This window comes from Pongo pygmaeus, chromosome 9, assembly GCF_028885625.2.
Source record: "Pongo pygmaeus isolate AG05252 chromosome 9, NHGRI_mPonPyg2-v2.0_pri, whole genome shotgun sequence".
In the NCBI taxonomy this organism is placed as follows: domain Eukaryota; kingdom Metazoa; phylum Chordata; class Mammalia; order Primates; family Hominidae; genus Pongo; species Pongo pygmaeus.
The window spans coordinates 45,204,582-45,218,484 of NC_072382.2; the positions used below are offsets into that span (position 1 = coordinate 45,204,582).

At 35.2% G+C, this 13,903-nt stretch overlaps 1 protein-coding gene across 4 annotated transcripts in view; it reads right to left on the bottom strand.

The window, feature by feature from the left end:
* Positions 1–13,903, bottom strand: part of ANO5 (anoctamin 5) — a 92,027-nt gene that overhangs the window by 19,432 nt on the left and 58,692 nt on the right. For all 4 annotated transcript variants that reach the window (XM_054439119.2, XM_063671064.1, XM_054439121.2 and 1 more), the window contains 8 exons: positions 13,596–13,730; positions 13,121–13,226; positions 12,956–13,016; positions 8,428–8,579; positions 6,242–6,316; positions 4,256–4,478; positions 1,712–1,881; positions 967–1,064 (listed from right to left, as the gene is read on the bottom strand). In XM_054439119.2, the coding sequence (XP_054295094.1) occupies positions 967–1,064; positions 1,712–1,881; positions 4,256–4,478; positions 6,242–6,316; positions 8,428–8,579; positions 12,956–13,016; positions 13,121–13,226; positions 13,596–13,730 (1,020 nt within the window). The remainder of the gene's footprint in view (positions 1–966; positions 1,065–1,711; positions 1,882–4,255; positions 4,479–6,241; positions 6,317–8,427; positions 8,580–12,955; positions 13,017–13,120; positions 13,227–13,595; positions 13,731–13,903) is intronic.

Below are 13,903 nucleotides of genomic sequence, written 5' to 3' on the forward strand. Positions count from 1 at the left end.
CCCTTATGGATGTGGTATATCTAAGCATGAAACTAGAAGGCTAGGCTTACATTTATTACCATTTGTAAGGATAAGTCCATGTTCTTCTTTTGTTAGTACTTGAAATACAGCCCTAAGTGGCACTATGAAATCGTGTATATATTGGAGGTGGGAAGGTGTGGGGATGGTGTTTTCAGTCTTCTTTCATAAGTGAGAAGAAACCCAGTCTCTGGCTTCAAGTGCAGTTAAAGTGGATGGGCCTCTGTCTTAAGTGGAGCACTTTTACTCCACTTTATATTGCATGCCAAACCCTGACACAGTCATTTCCTAACTAGGAGCCCTGCAGGATCGTAGACTTATGATTTTATAATTCTTTCTCTTTTTATCCATGACAATTTTCATCTACTATTTGAGATAAACTGTCAGTTTAGTTTTCTCTTTTTATAATGTATTCATTATTGCTGTGCTTTGATCAGAGAGCAATCTTTCATGTATTGACCTGAAAGTCTCCATCATTTTATTTACAATCTATTTTTATGCCTAGATTACATGACACATCGATATTTTTACAAAGTTCACCTTTTAGTAATATTCAGAAATAATACACAGCATGTAGAGTAAACTAGAGGATATAGCATTTAGATGTCCCAGTGAAATCTTCACAGGAAAGAAAAGTAACAAAAATGTATATTTAAAAGATTGTGTTCAAAACATTATAATGTACCTCATAAATATAGATAATTATTATTTGTCAAATAAAATTTTCTAAAAACCTTGCTAGCCATGGAACCAAAATAAATAAATAAATAAAAATAAGAGTTTATATTACTTCAGTGCAACCTTCACTGTTGATTAAAAATAAAGCTTTCTTTTGGCTTAAACATTTTCTAACAAAGGCACCATGGTAATCAAAAAATTCCATCTTCTTCTAGAGGAAATATCTCATGGTTACTTAAATCAAATAAAAAGCTTGTAAGTCATACATACGGATAAATGGCTTCTTTAATGTTTCCAAAAATCTGTTTCCCGGTCATTATAATGGTCAATTGGGTTGTTAATTCTATAAGACAGCCTCCAGGATCACACTAGTCAGAAGCAAGAGGGGAGAAAACAGAATAGAATGATCAAAGATGGAATTTTGCAACACCTAAAGGAAACCCTAAACCATAAAATTAGAATCTCAAGGTTTTGGTTGGAAGGGTTAAGATATATTTAGCCCAATAGTTTCAAACCTGATCACAGACCAGTGCCGGGCTAGCTGCATTAGATTCATCTGTGAACTGTGTTAAAAAACACAGATTTCTGGGTCTCATTCTTAGAAAATTCTGAGTTCTTTATATCTGGGTTAGGGTTGGGAGTTGTTATATCTTCCATTCTCCACAATTTGGAAGCCATGGATCTGTTCTAACTCTACTACCCATAGTGGAACCATTTCTACAGAAAGTAATCAGTCTTCCTTTGCAGGAAATTTTCAGGAATAAAGAACTTATGTCATTTTATAGCTCATATTTTACTGCTAAACCATAGGCATAATGTAACTTCTTGCTCAAAAATAAACTGAGAAGTTTATCAAATGACAGGATTCATCTGTGAACAATACTCTCTGTGGATAGAGTCAGTGCCTAGATATATTTTGTAATTTTTTAGCATGTGAATCAGTGCTTGGCACACAGAAAGTGGTTAATACTGAGGTATTGAAGCTACACACCTCACCTCTCAAGGAAATTCTTACCTCTTCACTTCGCCACTTATTAAATAAATATGTGTATTTTCCGGGATAGCCTACGAACTTCCCTTTAAAGAAAGCTACGTAGAAGCAGGATGAGTAAAAATTTACAAACTGAAACAGGAACATTTTCAAGGTAAGACTGCTCTCATACTCCTGGTATGTTCGAGGAATTTCTGTTAAGTTAAAAAAAAATGTTTAGTGCATCTTCCTATTTTTTTCCTTGAACTTCATACTCCCTAGGACAAGTGAATATCTAGTCACATCATTCTGGGAGCCTATAGAATGCTCCCCATTCTGGCGATATTAGGCCAATATTAAGTAACTATGGATTTGTGCTAGACTTTCTGTTACACACTTTGTAATAAAATAACCACTGGAAAAGCCTAGGAAGCTGTTGTTACCACAGTCAGAGAGACAGCATTCTTGTCTTGGGTTTACACAGAATTTGAAATTCAAACCCACATGATATGGTTTGGCACTCTGTCCCAACCGAAATCTCATGTCAAATTGTAATTCCCACGTGTCAAGGGAGGGACCTGGTGGGAGGCCATTGAATCATGGGGGTGGTTTCCCCCATGCTGTTTTCCTGGTGTTGAGTGAATTCTCAAGAGAGCTAATGGTTTTATTTATTTTTGAGACGGAATCTCACTCTGTCACCCAGGTGGAGCGCAGTGGCGCGATCTCAGCACACTGGAACCTCCGCCTCCCAGGTTCAAGCATTCTCCTGCCTCATCCTCTCGAGTAGCTGGAACTACAGATGTGCGCCACCACACCTGGCTAATTTTTTTGTATTTCTAGTAGAGACAGGGTTTCACCATGTTGGCCAGGCTGGTCTCAAACTCCTGACCTCATGATCCGCCTGCCTCGGTCTCCCAAAGTGCTGGGATTACAGGCATGAGCCACCGCGCCTGGCCAATTGAGAGCTAATGGTTTTAAAGTGTGGCACTTCCCCATGCACTTTCTCTCTCTCCTGCTGCCTTATGAAAAACGTGTTTGTTTCCCCTTTACCTTCCACCATGATTGTTAAGTTTCCTGAGGCCTCCCCAGCCATGTGAACCGTGAGTCAATTAAACCTCTTTCCTTTACATACTACCCAGTCTCAGGTAATATCTTTATAGCAGTGTGAAAACAAATTAATACACCAAATAAGACTGAAGAAACGTATGCTCATCTTCAAACACTATCTGCCATACTATAAGCCATTAGAACTCATCTGTTTTACAATCAGGTTTAAAGAAAGTAAGCTCATGTCAAGGGCAGGGATGATTTCCAACAGAATTGTGTTGCCCTCTCATTAATTCAATGGCTATATTAATTTTGAAAATAATGTTATTAGCAAATAGTGGCAGAAACAGTACACATTTTCCCTCTCCTTTATTTAAAACGCATGATCATGATCTGTCATTTAATGAATTCTAAAGATAACAAAATATTAAATTATCTTCACCCTGCAATAGAGGATCATGAAGCACAAAAATGTAGAAAAGCATGTTTTCCTGAGCTGATGATCTCCCAGTAGCATAAGCTGATCCAGCCAAATCATGACATTTTCAGCAATACTGGAAGAGTATCACAAATTATTTTAAAGACACAGATAACTCCCCCATTTTAGTGAAATGTAGCTGTATTCCTACAAAACCTGTAACGTGGACTTGATTTTTTTTCCCATTGAGGAAAATGGTGAATTTTTAGGTGCTTTTAAAAGCAATTTATCTGCTGTTATTTTCTCACTGTTGATAGCAGAGACAAGTAAAAATGAGAGAGAACTCCAAATTTGAAGACAGTATATAATGAAAGTCTCATCTCAGTGATCATTCCAGCGCTGACTGAATAATGTGGTCTTTTGCTTGACATCAGCCATAATGTCTATGTACAACAGATTCAAAGGAGCTTGAACCCTGGAGAGAACACTCAGAGAAGAGGCTGATGCCTTGATTTGAGTTTCCGATCTTACTGCTAACTTGCCAGGAAAAAGAGCAGAAGCGACTGTGCTCTGTGCTGCTCTACTTAACTCAATCTCTCACTTAACCTGTGACCCCTTTCACTTTCCCCTGTGGCTTTAAGTAGAAATTTTAATATTTTAACAAGAAAATAATCCAAGTTCTAAGAGATAGCAGTAGAAAAGAAAAGCACTAAAATTTAGATTTATTTAGGAGAAGCTGATGTTTCTGTTTTTCTCACAATAACTTCCAAAATCAATACTTTATAAGAACCATACACATGAAATAAAAATTATCTGTGTCTTCAGTGAAGTGATTATTTTTCTTAGACCCATCAAGGGAGAATCAAGACAAGGATACTCAGAAAGATACATAGAGTCTGAATTCTTTTTTTTTTTTTCAGTTCTTCTGCTGCTTCCTTTATAATGGACCTTGAATGATGGCTCCTGAGCAATTTTGAAATAGCAGATATGGGTCTATCTATAGAGAAAAACTGCCTTAAAATGTGCCCTTTGAAAATGAACTCCTGGAGACCTGATCCAAAATAGACATATAGCATCAATAAGAATCATTCTTCAGAATCACACTAATGATTTGGCCAGCTTACCCATTTTTGTGATCCAGGCAGATATCTTTTCATAAAAGAAATTCAAGATCAAGATGACAATAAAGTTCAGGCATGATCCTGTGAGTGATGTGGTTATCTGAGGAGTAAGGAAGCTTTTGACCTGCTTTAAGGATGCATCACTTTCCATGAAACTAGCAAATGTAGCAAAGACTGACAGGCGGTACACAATTACAGCTACCATACTGGTGACGACAAGAGACATCTGGGAAAGGAAAACAAAGAACTGCTATTTGGGTCTCTGTATCTCTGTTATGAATACATATATAACATATTGATTATTCTGTTCATCTCATTATATGAAGTTTAGCAGTTCTCATGTGCAAAGCAAACTAAGTCAGTCTCTCTTTCCCTAGATGGCAAGACGTGAACACTGGCAAGGTAAAAGGGTTAGAGATAAGGCATATAGTAGCTGCTGATTAAGTCTAAAAGAGAAACGTATTCATTGCTCATCCTCTAGGCTCATCCTCTAGTAGGGAGTGGCAAACTATAGTAGAAAGCCAAATCCTGCCTATGGCCTTGCCTGATCTTATATGGTCCTTAAATTAGGAATGTTCTTTTGCATTTTTTTCTTTTTCTTTTTCTTTTTTTTGAGACAGAGTCTCGCTCTGTCACCCAGGCTGGAGTGCAGTGGCGTGATCTTGGCTCACTGCAAGCTCCGCCTTCCAGGTTCAAGGGATTCTCCTGCCTCAGCCTCCTTAGTAGATGGGACTACAGGTGCCCGCCACCACACCCAGCTAATTTTTTGTATTTTTAGTAGAGACGGGGTTTCACCGTGTTAGCCAGGATAGTCTCGATCTCCTGACCTCGTGATCCACCCGCCTCGGCCTCCCAAAGTGCTGGGATTACAGGCATGAGCCACTGCGCCCAGCCTTCTTTTGCATTTCTAAAGGTTATAGAGAAAAATAAAGGCAATTATGTTCCAGAGACTCTATGTGGCCACAAAGCCAAAAATATATCTGGCCCCTTTACAGAAAATGTTTGCTGACGCATGCTCTACATTGAAGTTAAAGATGGAGAATCAAGATCACTTATTTTCCTAAGAAAAATACATGTCAATATTGTATTTCATTTCCCCTCAGAATATTGCCGTTAGTGCTCTAATACGCCTGGTAGTTTAGAAATTTATATACATTCTTTATAAATTTTGTATACTTCCCATATTGCAAAAGCACAAAGATGGCTTTCTATCAATCATTAGAGAATTTTATTCTAAAAGTTGAGGAAGCAAGTCAAATTAAATGAAAACTAGAAATCAAAAACAGAATAATTTTCTGGGGATATACTCCAGAAGATTTCTCAAAAGAGAGTCCTGAATTAATGATTCTTCCCCTTTTATTTTATCACATCTCCTCAATGATTATTATGTAATCTAAGAAAACATATTTTTACTGTTTTAACATATGAAAATAGTAGATTTAACAAGAAATGTTAAAGATAAATCATATGGGGTTTATGGACTGGTGAGTCTAAACTATAGTCTACAACTGTCAATTATTTATATTTCAACATGCTAACTAAACTCTTAGAAGGTAACACTGCCTGTTTTCCTAAAATTAGACGCTAACTGTTAAGAGGGAACACATTTGGAAAAAGGAAGAGCAGGAAATAAGGTGGAAATAAAGATACATTCATGATTTTTCTAAAACTAACCAAAGAGCCTGGAATCAGAGTAAGTTTGTTATACTGTCCTGATTTCAAGTGACCACTTAAATGAAGTGTCGTGAGGCAGGGAGGGACAGGCTTTAAGATAAAGTACTTCCTTTTCCCCGAGATCTTTTCCCAAAGTGTAAGTATGGAAAATCCATATAAATTAGTTTATTTTGTATAAGAGCTATAACCAAGATAAAAAGACCAGGGAAGGAGAAGGAAAGGAAGGACTCAAGAGACATTGCAGGTAACACTGTTGAGATAGCTCATTTAATCATCTGTTGAAGAAATTATAGCAATTTTTAAAGAAATGCTCACCCATAATGTCACTGTGGCTCCTGAAAGAAAGTACCATGGAATACGTGCGTATAGAGGCATGTAAGGTTCCATCTCCTGTAATGTTGAAGAAATCACAAAGAAATTCAAAATCTCCCCTCTAAGTCAAGACTCCAAGCACTAGTCAATATCATAGAGCCCAGTTAAAGTAGGAACCTCCCAAAAGGGCCTACTATAGGTCATGGAAAGCTACATTATAGGAATGGTTCCTTCTCTTGAAGGAGAAATCTCCAGGCCTCCTAGATGGGTTATCTTACACATGATATGAGACATAATGGATATACACAATTTCCTAAATGCTGAATTACGATGTTCAGGGCCTGGCACTGAGTAAATAAAGTCAAATAATGAATAATGAAGGTTGCTGCTTAGGTAGACATGCTTTGTGATGTTTAATGATGTTATAACTTTATTCTAATTGAATTGAATTGCATTGCTCTGCATGATATTAAATTAGATGCTTTCTTTATATTTTTCAGATAAACTGTGTTCTTCCACATAGCTCAGGAGCCAAGACTTCCACCTTTAGTCTTTAAGAGTTATTAATGAAAGATATTGATTATACAGCTGACATTCTTAGGTGCATCAAGAAGTAAGTAGATTTTACCCAAAAGAAGCAAAAAATAGTAAAAAAAAAAAAAGCTGTCAGCAGAAATCAAAATCATGTAATTCCATAACATAATATTTCACATTTTAAGAATTTTTAGGGTGGTCTGAATAAAAATAGAACTCTCAACAGGCAGAGTAGGCTGTCCAAGAGTCCTACAGACCTCAGAATGTGTGTGCATGTATGCATATATGTCACTGTGTACTTGTGTGTTCATGTGTGCACCCAGTGTATGTGTGCTCATGCATGTGTATGCATATTTGTGTGGGTGCACATGTGTGTTCCCAATGTGGACTCAAATGTGACAGTTCTGGTTGTCCTTAAACACTGAAGAAGCACTGCAATAAGTAAAAAAAACTCTGTTTCATGATTTCTAAACCATGAAATCTAACTGAAGCCAACAATTCACAGTGAATCAATACATATGGCTTTTCAACTGGATTCAAATGTAAGCATTCAATACATTTTTTTTTCTGCTAATTTTTGGCAAAGCTAATGGGACTGCTTTTGTTTACTTTTTTATTTCATGAAATAGGAATGAACATCATGTCATTATTCTGTCAATATCTTTTAATATATTTTCTTAATTTCAAACTGCCACCCACATTGTTAATGTATTTTGTGAGATGTTTTCATGATCTTTTGAGAGGTTTTCACGATCTTTCAATGAAATTTAGTAATTGTTTAGTGAATGCCTAAATGGTGAAAATAATTTTAAATGTTATACTGTGAGAATAATTTTCTGAAGAGAATAGGGAATTCTACTGAAGAGAGTGTATTTGGGATACATATTATTCTCTTTTAAATAGCAGCAGGAAACACAGTGATTGTAGATTATGGAAAGATAGGGGCTCAAAAAATATGTAACTAAGATTCTGGTCTTTAAAGGCAAAGCACTTCCATTTTCACATGAAAAAAGTGGGGTACCAAAAAGTTAAACAACTCAGTCAAGAACATATAGCTGGTTTGTCAGTTAAGCATTCTAATATGTAGACTTCTTCCCCCATACACCAATACAATGATTCTCAATATAATCAATTAAAAGGGGCCGTGTGAAGAAAAGTTAGTCTAATAAAACATAAGACCTCAATCTTAATATAAATACTATTTTAATTTTTATATATCACTTAGCATCATTTCAATGTCTGTACATTTATATACAAAGCCCACAGCATACACACTATTTTCCTTTTTGCACTTAGTTTAATGTTATTATGCCTTGGATTTGTTTCCAAATAATTTAGTGACACAAAAGAGTATGAGTATGAATGAAACAAGATTGTCCATGAATTAAAAACGATTGATTCTGAGTGATGGGTTCATCCATGTAGTTCATTATACTTTTCTATCTACATCTGAAAGTGTTTGAAAATTTTCATATATATACATTCATATATATACATTTATATATGTATGTATATTAGAAACAAGTAACGAAGTTTATGTGATTTATATGTTGCAGAATATTTTAAAGGCAAAATAAACTATGATTATACGAGAAGAAACCTATAGCAGTGTGTCCATTGAGATATGCTGTCCATTTCACAGTTTTCTAGTCTACCTTAGTCACTGCATTCAATTTCCTGTGTTTACACATAGCTTCAAATTCTGGTCTCAGCTGGAGCTGCTGCTGTTCCTCTTCAAAGTCCACCAGGTCCCATTCACATTCCAGTCTGGCTTGTCGTTGTTTCCAAAACTCCAAAAATAAGGTGACTATAGGTAAATAAATATATAAAAAAAAAGATATAAAAAAAGTTAAAAACTTTTTCAACTTTTCCTTTTAATTACTTTGGTTGCAGGATGGTTCACATGTTTCAGGTGGCTATTCTTTCATCGTTGTGTTTGATTAAAACTTCATCAATTATTAATGCTGGCATAATATTGTGTATCCAATAATACACTGAAAAAAAATCATATAAAAATTTAAATTAATTTCTTGGTCAGTGGTCCAAGCAAGAATTTTTTTCAGACATATTAACATATTTCTTCATTCAGATAATTTGAAGTAATATTTGAACTTAGCTTTTTATTAACACTGAAGTATTTCTTTGCATGTATCTTTTATCTTTTATTGAAATCATTCAAGTCATTGTACTGCTTTCTCAGGCTTAGGGAAATACACCTAGGAAGCATAAGAGCCAATCCCCAGCACAATTACTCTCTCTTTTAAACTACATATACTATATATACACATAAAACTTCAGCTTTCTTTTTATGTCTTTGAGTCTCCTTCTGTCACCCAGGCTGGTCTCGAACTCCTGGCTTCTAGTGATCCTTCCACCTCAGCCCCCCAAAGTGCTGGAATTATCAACTTTCAATTGAAGAATATATATTTACAGAAAAATACATAAAATATAAATGTGCAATTCAAAAAAATTTACAAAATAAATATACCCATATAACCAGCACCAATTTAAAAAATATTCCATTACAAATGGATTTACATAAATGATATACAACTGATATTTTTTCGTGTCAAGCTTTTTTTTTTTTGGTTCAACTTTGTTGCTGTGTACAGCGAAAATTCATTTATTTTCATTGCTGCATAGTGTTAGACTCTGTGGTTAAATTGCAATTCTGGTTATATATTCTTGGGCTGACAGACATTTGAGTTGTTTCCAGATACCTGCTATTACACATAGTGCTGCTGTGAACATTCTTGTACACATCTATTGGTGGGCATATACATGCCTTTCTATTGGGATATACTTAGGAAGAGAATACTAACACCTCCAATATTAACTCATAATTTTATCATCTATAAAGATTCAACTTTCTGACCCACCCTCTACCTTTTAAATAATGTAAGGAACTATGGATGATATCCATACATTTTTAAAAATCCTAATTATATTTTTATCATAACAGTCACCTAATTGCTTTCTCGGCTTCCAAAATATATTTTTCCAGTGTAAATATACCTATCATCTGACTGTTGGTTTTTTGTTTATTTGCTCTGTATACATTGGCTTATGTTTTCCTTTGTTCATTATTTAAACTTTAAAGAAATATTTAAACATTTATTAAGTGGGAAGGACACAGTAGACTAACCGTTCAACAATTCTAAAGTGTACAATTAATTATTGTGGACCATTAGTACAATGTTGTACAGACCTTATTCATCTTGCTTAATTGAAACTTTAAATTATGCTTATTGATTAGTAACTGCTCATTTCCTAATCGTCCAGCCCCTGGTAACCACAATTCCACTCTTTGATTCCATGAGTTGGGCTATTTTAGATACCTCATATAACTCCTCCAGTCAAAAAGTAATTCAGCCCTCCTCTGTACTCCCTCAGCATTTACAATGCACTTCTAGGAAAGTAGACTTCAGATTCTATCCCAATTAGATTGTAACTTTCTTAACAATAGGTTATATTTCATTCACTTACTCATTCTATCATTTAATATTGGTTGTGAATTTCATGAGGCAGAAACTTTTACTCTATTCATTTCATTACTGCTGTATGCAGTAGACACATTGTTAGCAGGGAGAACAGTTTCATGAACTTGGTACTATTAAACATTTTAATATTTGCTTGTTTGTTTATACTACAATAGAACAACTACCATTAATTTTAGAAGCAGTATTTGGTTACCGTGGCTATGCAAGAGATTGGATGTCATATACATACTGCTAAAACTTTTAAATACACTAAGCATTTAAAATTTTTTGTCTCAAAGTTTGTTAATGCTGAAGTAGAAATAAGAAAGTTGGCCAACATAGATGGGATTGTGAGATAAATTAATGATGGCACAAAATAGTTAGCAAAAAGTACTGTAAGGAAAGAGAAATGATGTGGACTAAAAACAAAATTGTTCCCATGATTTCTACGGACTTTTGTGATTATAAGTATATAGGAATCACAGGATTCATATATTCCCTGGAAAGGATTTCAAGAAATTAAAGGGACCCTTGGTTTGGGCCTTATAGATTGTGCCTAAATAGAACTTGACCTTTTTCATTTTTAAGAAGGAATACAATTAGCATTTAAATTATTCATTTATTCAACATATATTTGAATACATACCATATGCCTAGCCCTGGAACTATGGAGATGAAAGCCATGGTGTTTGTCCTAAAGGAGCAAGTAATCTAGTGATGAGCCTGGCTTATACACAATTACAATCATGGAGGCATGTACACTCAAAATGTGTCTTACAATCAAGGACAATGTATGTGCATATTTAAATTCCTATTGCCTAGAATAGTACCTGTTCCAGGGTAGAAACGTTAAAAACTAGTTGCTGAATTATATTAAAGTATAAATAAAATGAAATCATTAAATTTCTGAAATAAAGCATAGGTGAACATCTTACATTATCTCTGAGTGGGGAACATTTTCTAAAGAAACACAAAAACAAGAAAAACCCTAAGGAAAGTTTTATGTCCAGTAATATATATTAAAATGTCCATTGACTATGAATGAGATCAAATGTAAATTACAAACTGAAAAAAAATTTGCAATTTATGTGGCAGACAAAGGATTACTGTGCTTATTATACAAAAGCACGTGTGAATTATAAAACAATTTAAATACTTCAAACATCAAGGAGAGCCAATGGTCAGTAAATATTAAAAACGTGATCAGTCTCACTTGTGATCAAGTAACTGCAAATAGTGCTGTAGGGTGCTCCACACACACCAACTCCTCTATTTATGATGTAATATAAGGCAGGTGTTGGTGCACAATCTCTCTCAATGGAAACAATGGAAAATTCTCACAATGTATTTGTTTTAATCATGCACCTATCATTCATTTTCGATTCCAAGTAATGAGAGGTAGGATTGGGCAGCCTCATGAAAAATGGATGTATATACAACTTACAAAAACTGGGGTTGCTGTTAAACCATTAATAAGATTTCTAGATTATTTGTTCTCTCTTTGAATCTAGGCTGCTCTCTTCAGACCACAGCAGCCAAGCAGAAATGAGAGAAAGCCATAAATCCCTCTGCTTTGCATACATACCTACAAATTTTGATGTTATTTGCCTGGATAATGCAACCCTTGCCCAGTTTTGTTTTTTTTGTTTTTGTTTTTGTTTTTGTTTTTGTTTTTGTTTTTTTTTGAGACAGGGTCTTGCTCTGTCTCTCAGGCTGGAGTGCAGTGGCACAATCTCGGCTCACTGCAAGCTCAGCCTCCCAGGTTCATGCCATTCTCCTGCCTCAGCCTCCCAAGTAGCTGGGACTACAGGCACCTGCCACCACGCCTGTCTAATTTTTTTTGGTATTTTTTAGTAGAGACGGGGTTCCACCGTGTTAGCCAGGGTAATCTCAATCTTCTGACCTCATGATCCACCCACCTCGGCCTCCCCAAGTGCTGGGATTACAGGCATGAGCCACTGTGCCCGGCCGCCCTTGCCCAGTTTTGAATGGCACATATTTGTGTTTGTTAGAGGTGTTTTTTAATTGGGAAAAATATCTAATTTACACCCAGGAACTCCAAGTTTGGTGATATATTTTAGACCAGTCTTTAGGTCTCTTCTAACAAAGTTATTCTTACAGAAAATATTTTCCTTGCTGATGATAGGAAAAACTTCATGACACTTTAACTTTCCAACTGAAATGGTTAAAATATGAAGTCCTGGTCAGGGCATTTTTAAAGTTAAGGGAAATTCCATTTTATATGAAGGATTTTTAATGAATGAATGTGGGAGTGGTAACTATAACTAGACAATTTAGACTCAAAAATGTTCATTAGTCCTCAAGTTTTTGATCTTTGTTCCAGTTTGTATACATGACTCAATATCCTCCAGCCACAAAATATTTGTTTAGTCTCTCATGAATGAAGTACTTTTTGAGCCTGTTTTTAACATGGCACTGAAAGACAGTGGGAAATTAATACATTTGATGTTTCAAAAATTATGTTGTCTCTTAGAGAAATGAGCTGATGTTTAACAGAGACCTTTGTGGACCAAGAACTAATGGCCACTAATACGCACTCCATCAGTATATCAATGCTAACAAAGACACAATGATCTAAAACCACATTTGGTATGTAAGATATTTCATCTGTCATATGTTATATGGAGGCAAAACAACACATTAATAGGAAGAAAGCTGTTTCTTTATGGGACTATTTACTCACCCCAAATTCCCATGAATATTGCAAAGAACACTGTTGACTCATTATCAAACAAATGGGAGAACTGTAAAAATAACAATAACAATATCACAAAGATAATTTAGTACTAAATGTAATAAAAAGGAGGAAAATTCCAAGTCTTTTCAACATATTACAATGCCTACATACCTTTGAAGCCAAACACGTACTATTTAGTCTCCAATAATCACACACTTGATCACAGAGTGGGCACATGATCATCTGACCACCAATTTCAGGGTCACAGATTTCAGTGCTGCAAGAGGAACAGCAAAGTTATTGAAAAGTGATAAGTGTTTAGGTAAAAGTCCAAGCTGTTCTTATTAGAACAACTACTTATATAACTTCTCACATATAACAGAAGGGGCAATCAAGCAGCAATTTCTATAGTGGGTCAAGTCATGATTTGAGGAGTAGACTTTTCAGAGACCATCTTTAAAAACAGATTTTCCATAAAGCACCAGGTGAGAGGCGACTGTTATGTTTGAGTAGTTTTTGGAAAATATCAATTATCTGCTGCTATAAGGAAACATTCTGAAGGAAATGCCAGGGAAATAATAACAACAACTTCATTTGGCACAAGATAAAGACGTTTTCTCTATCTGGGCAACTCAGGTGCACTTACCTGCTTGTGTTATGTTCCATTGATAATAAACCATAAATAAAACAAGCTAAGCCAACTACAGCTGCAAAGAATAGCATTTCTGTGTAAAATCCAAGAAAGACAAAATAGATACCAATTTTTTCTCCATAATAATTCCTGTGAAAAAGAGTAAAAACAGAATCAGAATATGGAAGAATGTTATAGTCCAGAGAGCCTTGATTTTGTATTCAGACAGGCATATATTCTAATTTTGGCTCCATTGCTTTCTAGACATGTAATTTTGGTGAAATTACTCAACTCACTAAACTTCAGTTTCCATATCATTATCA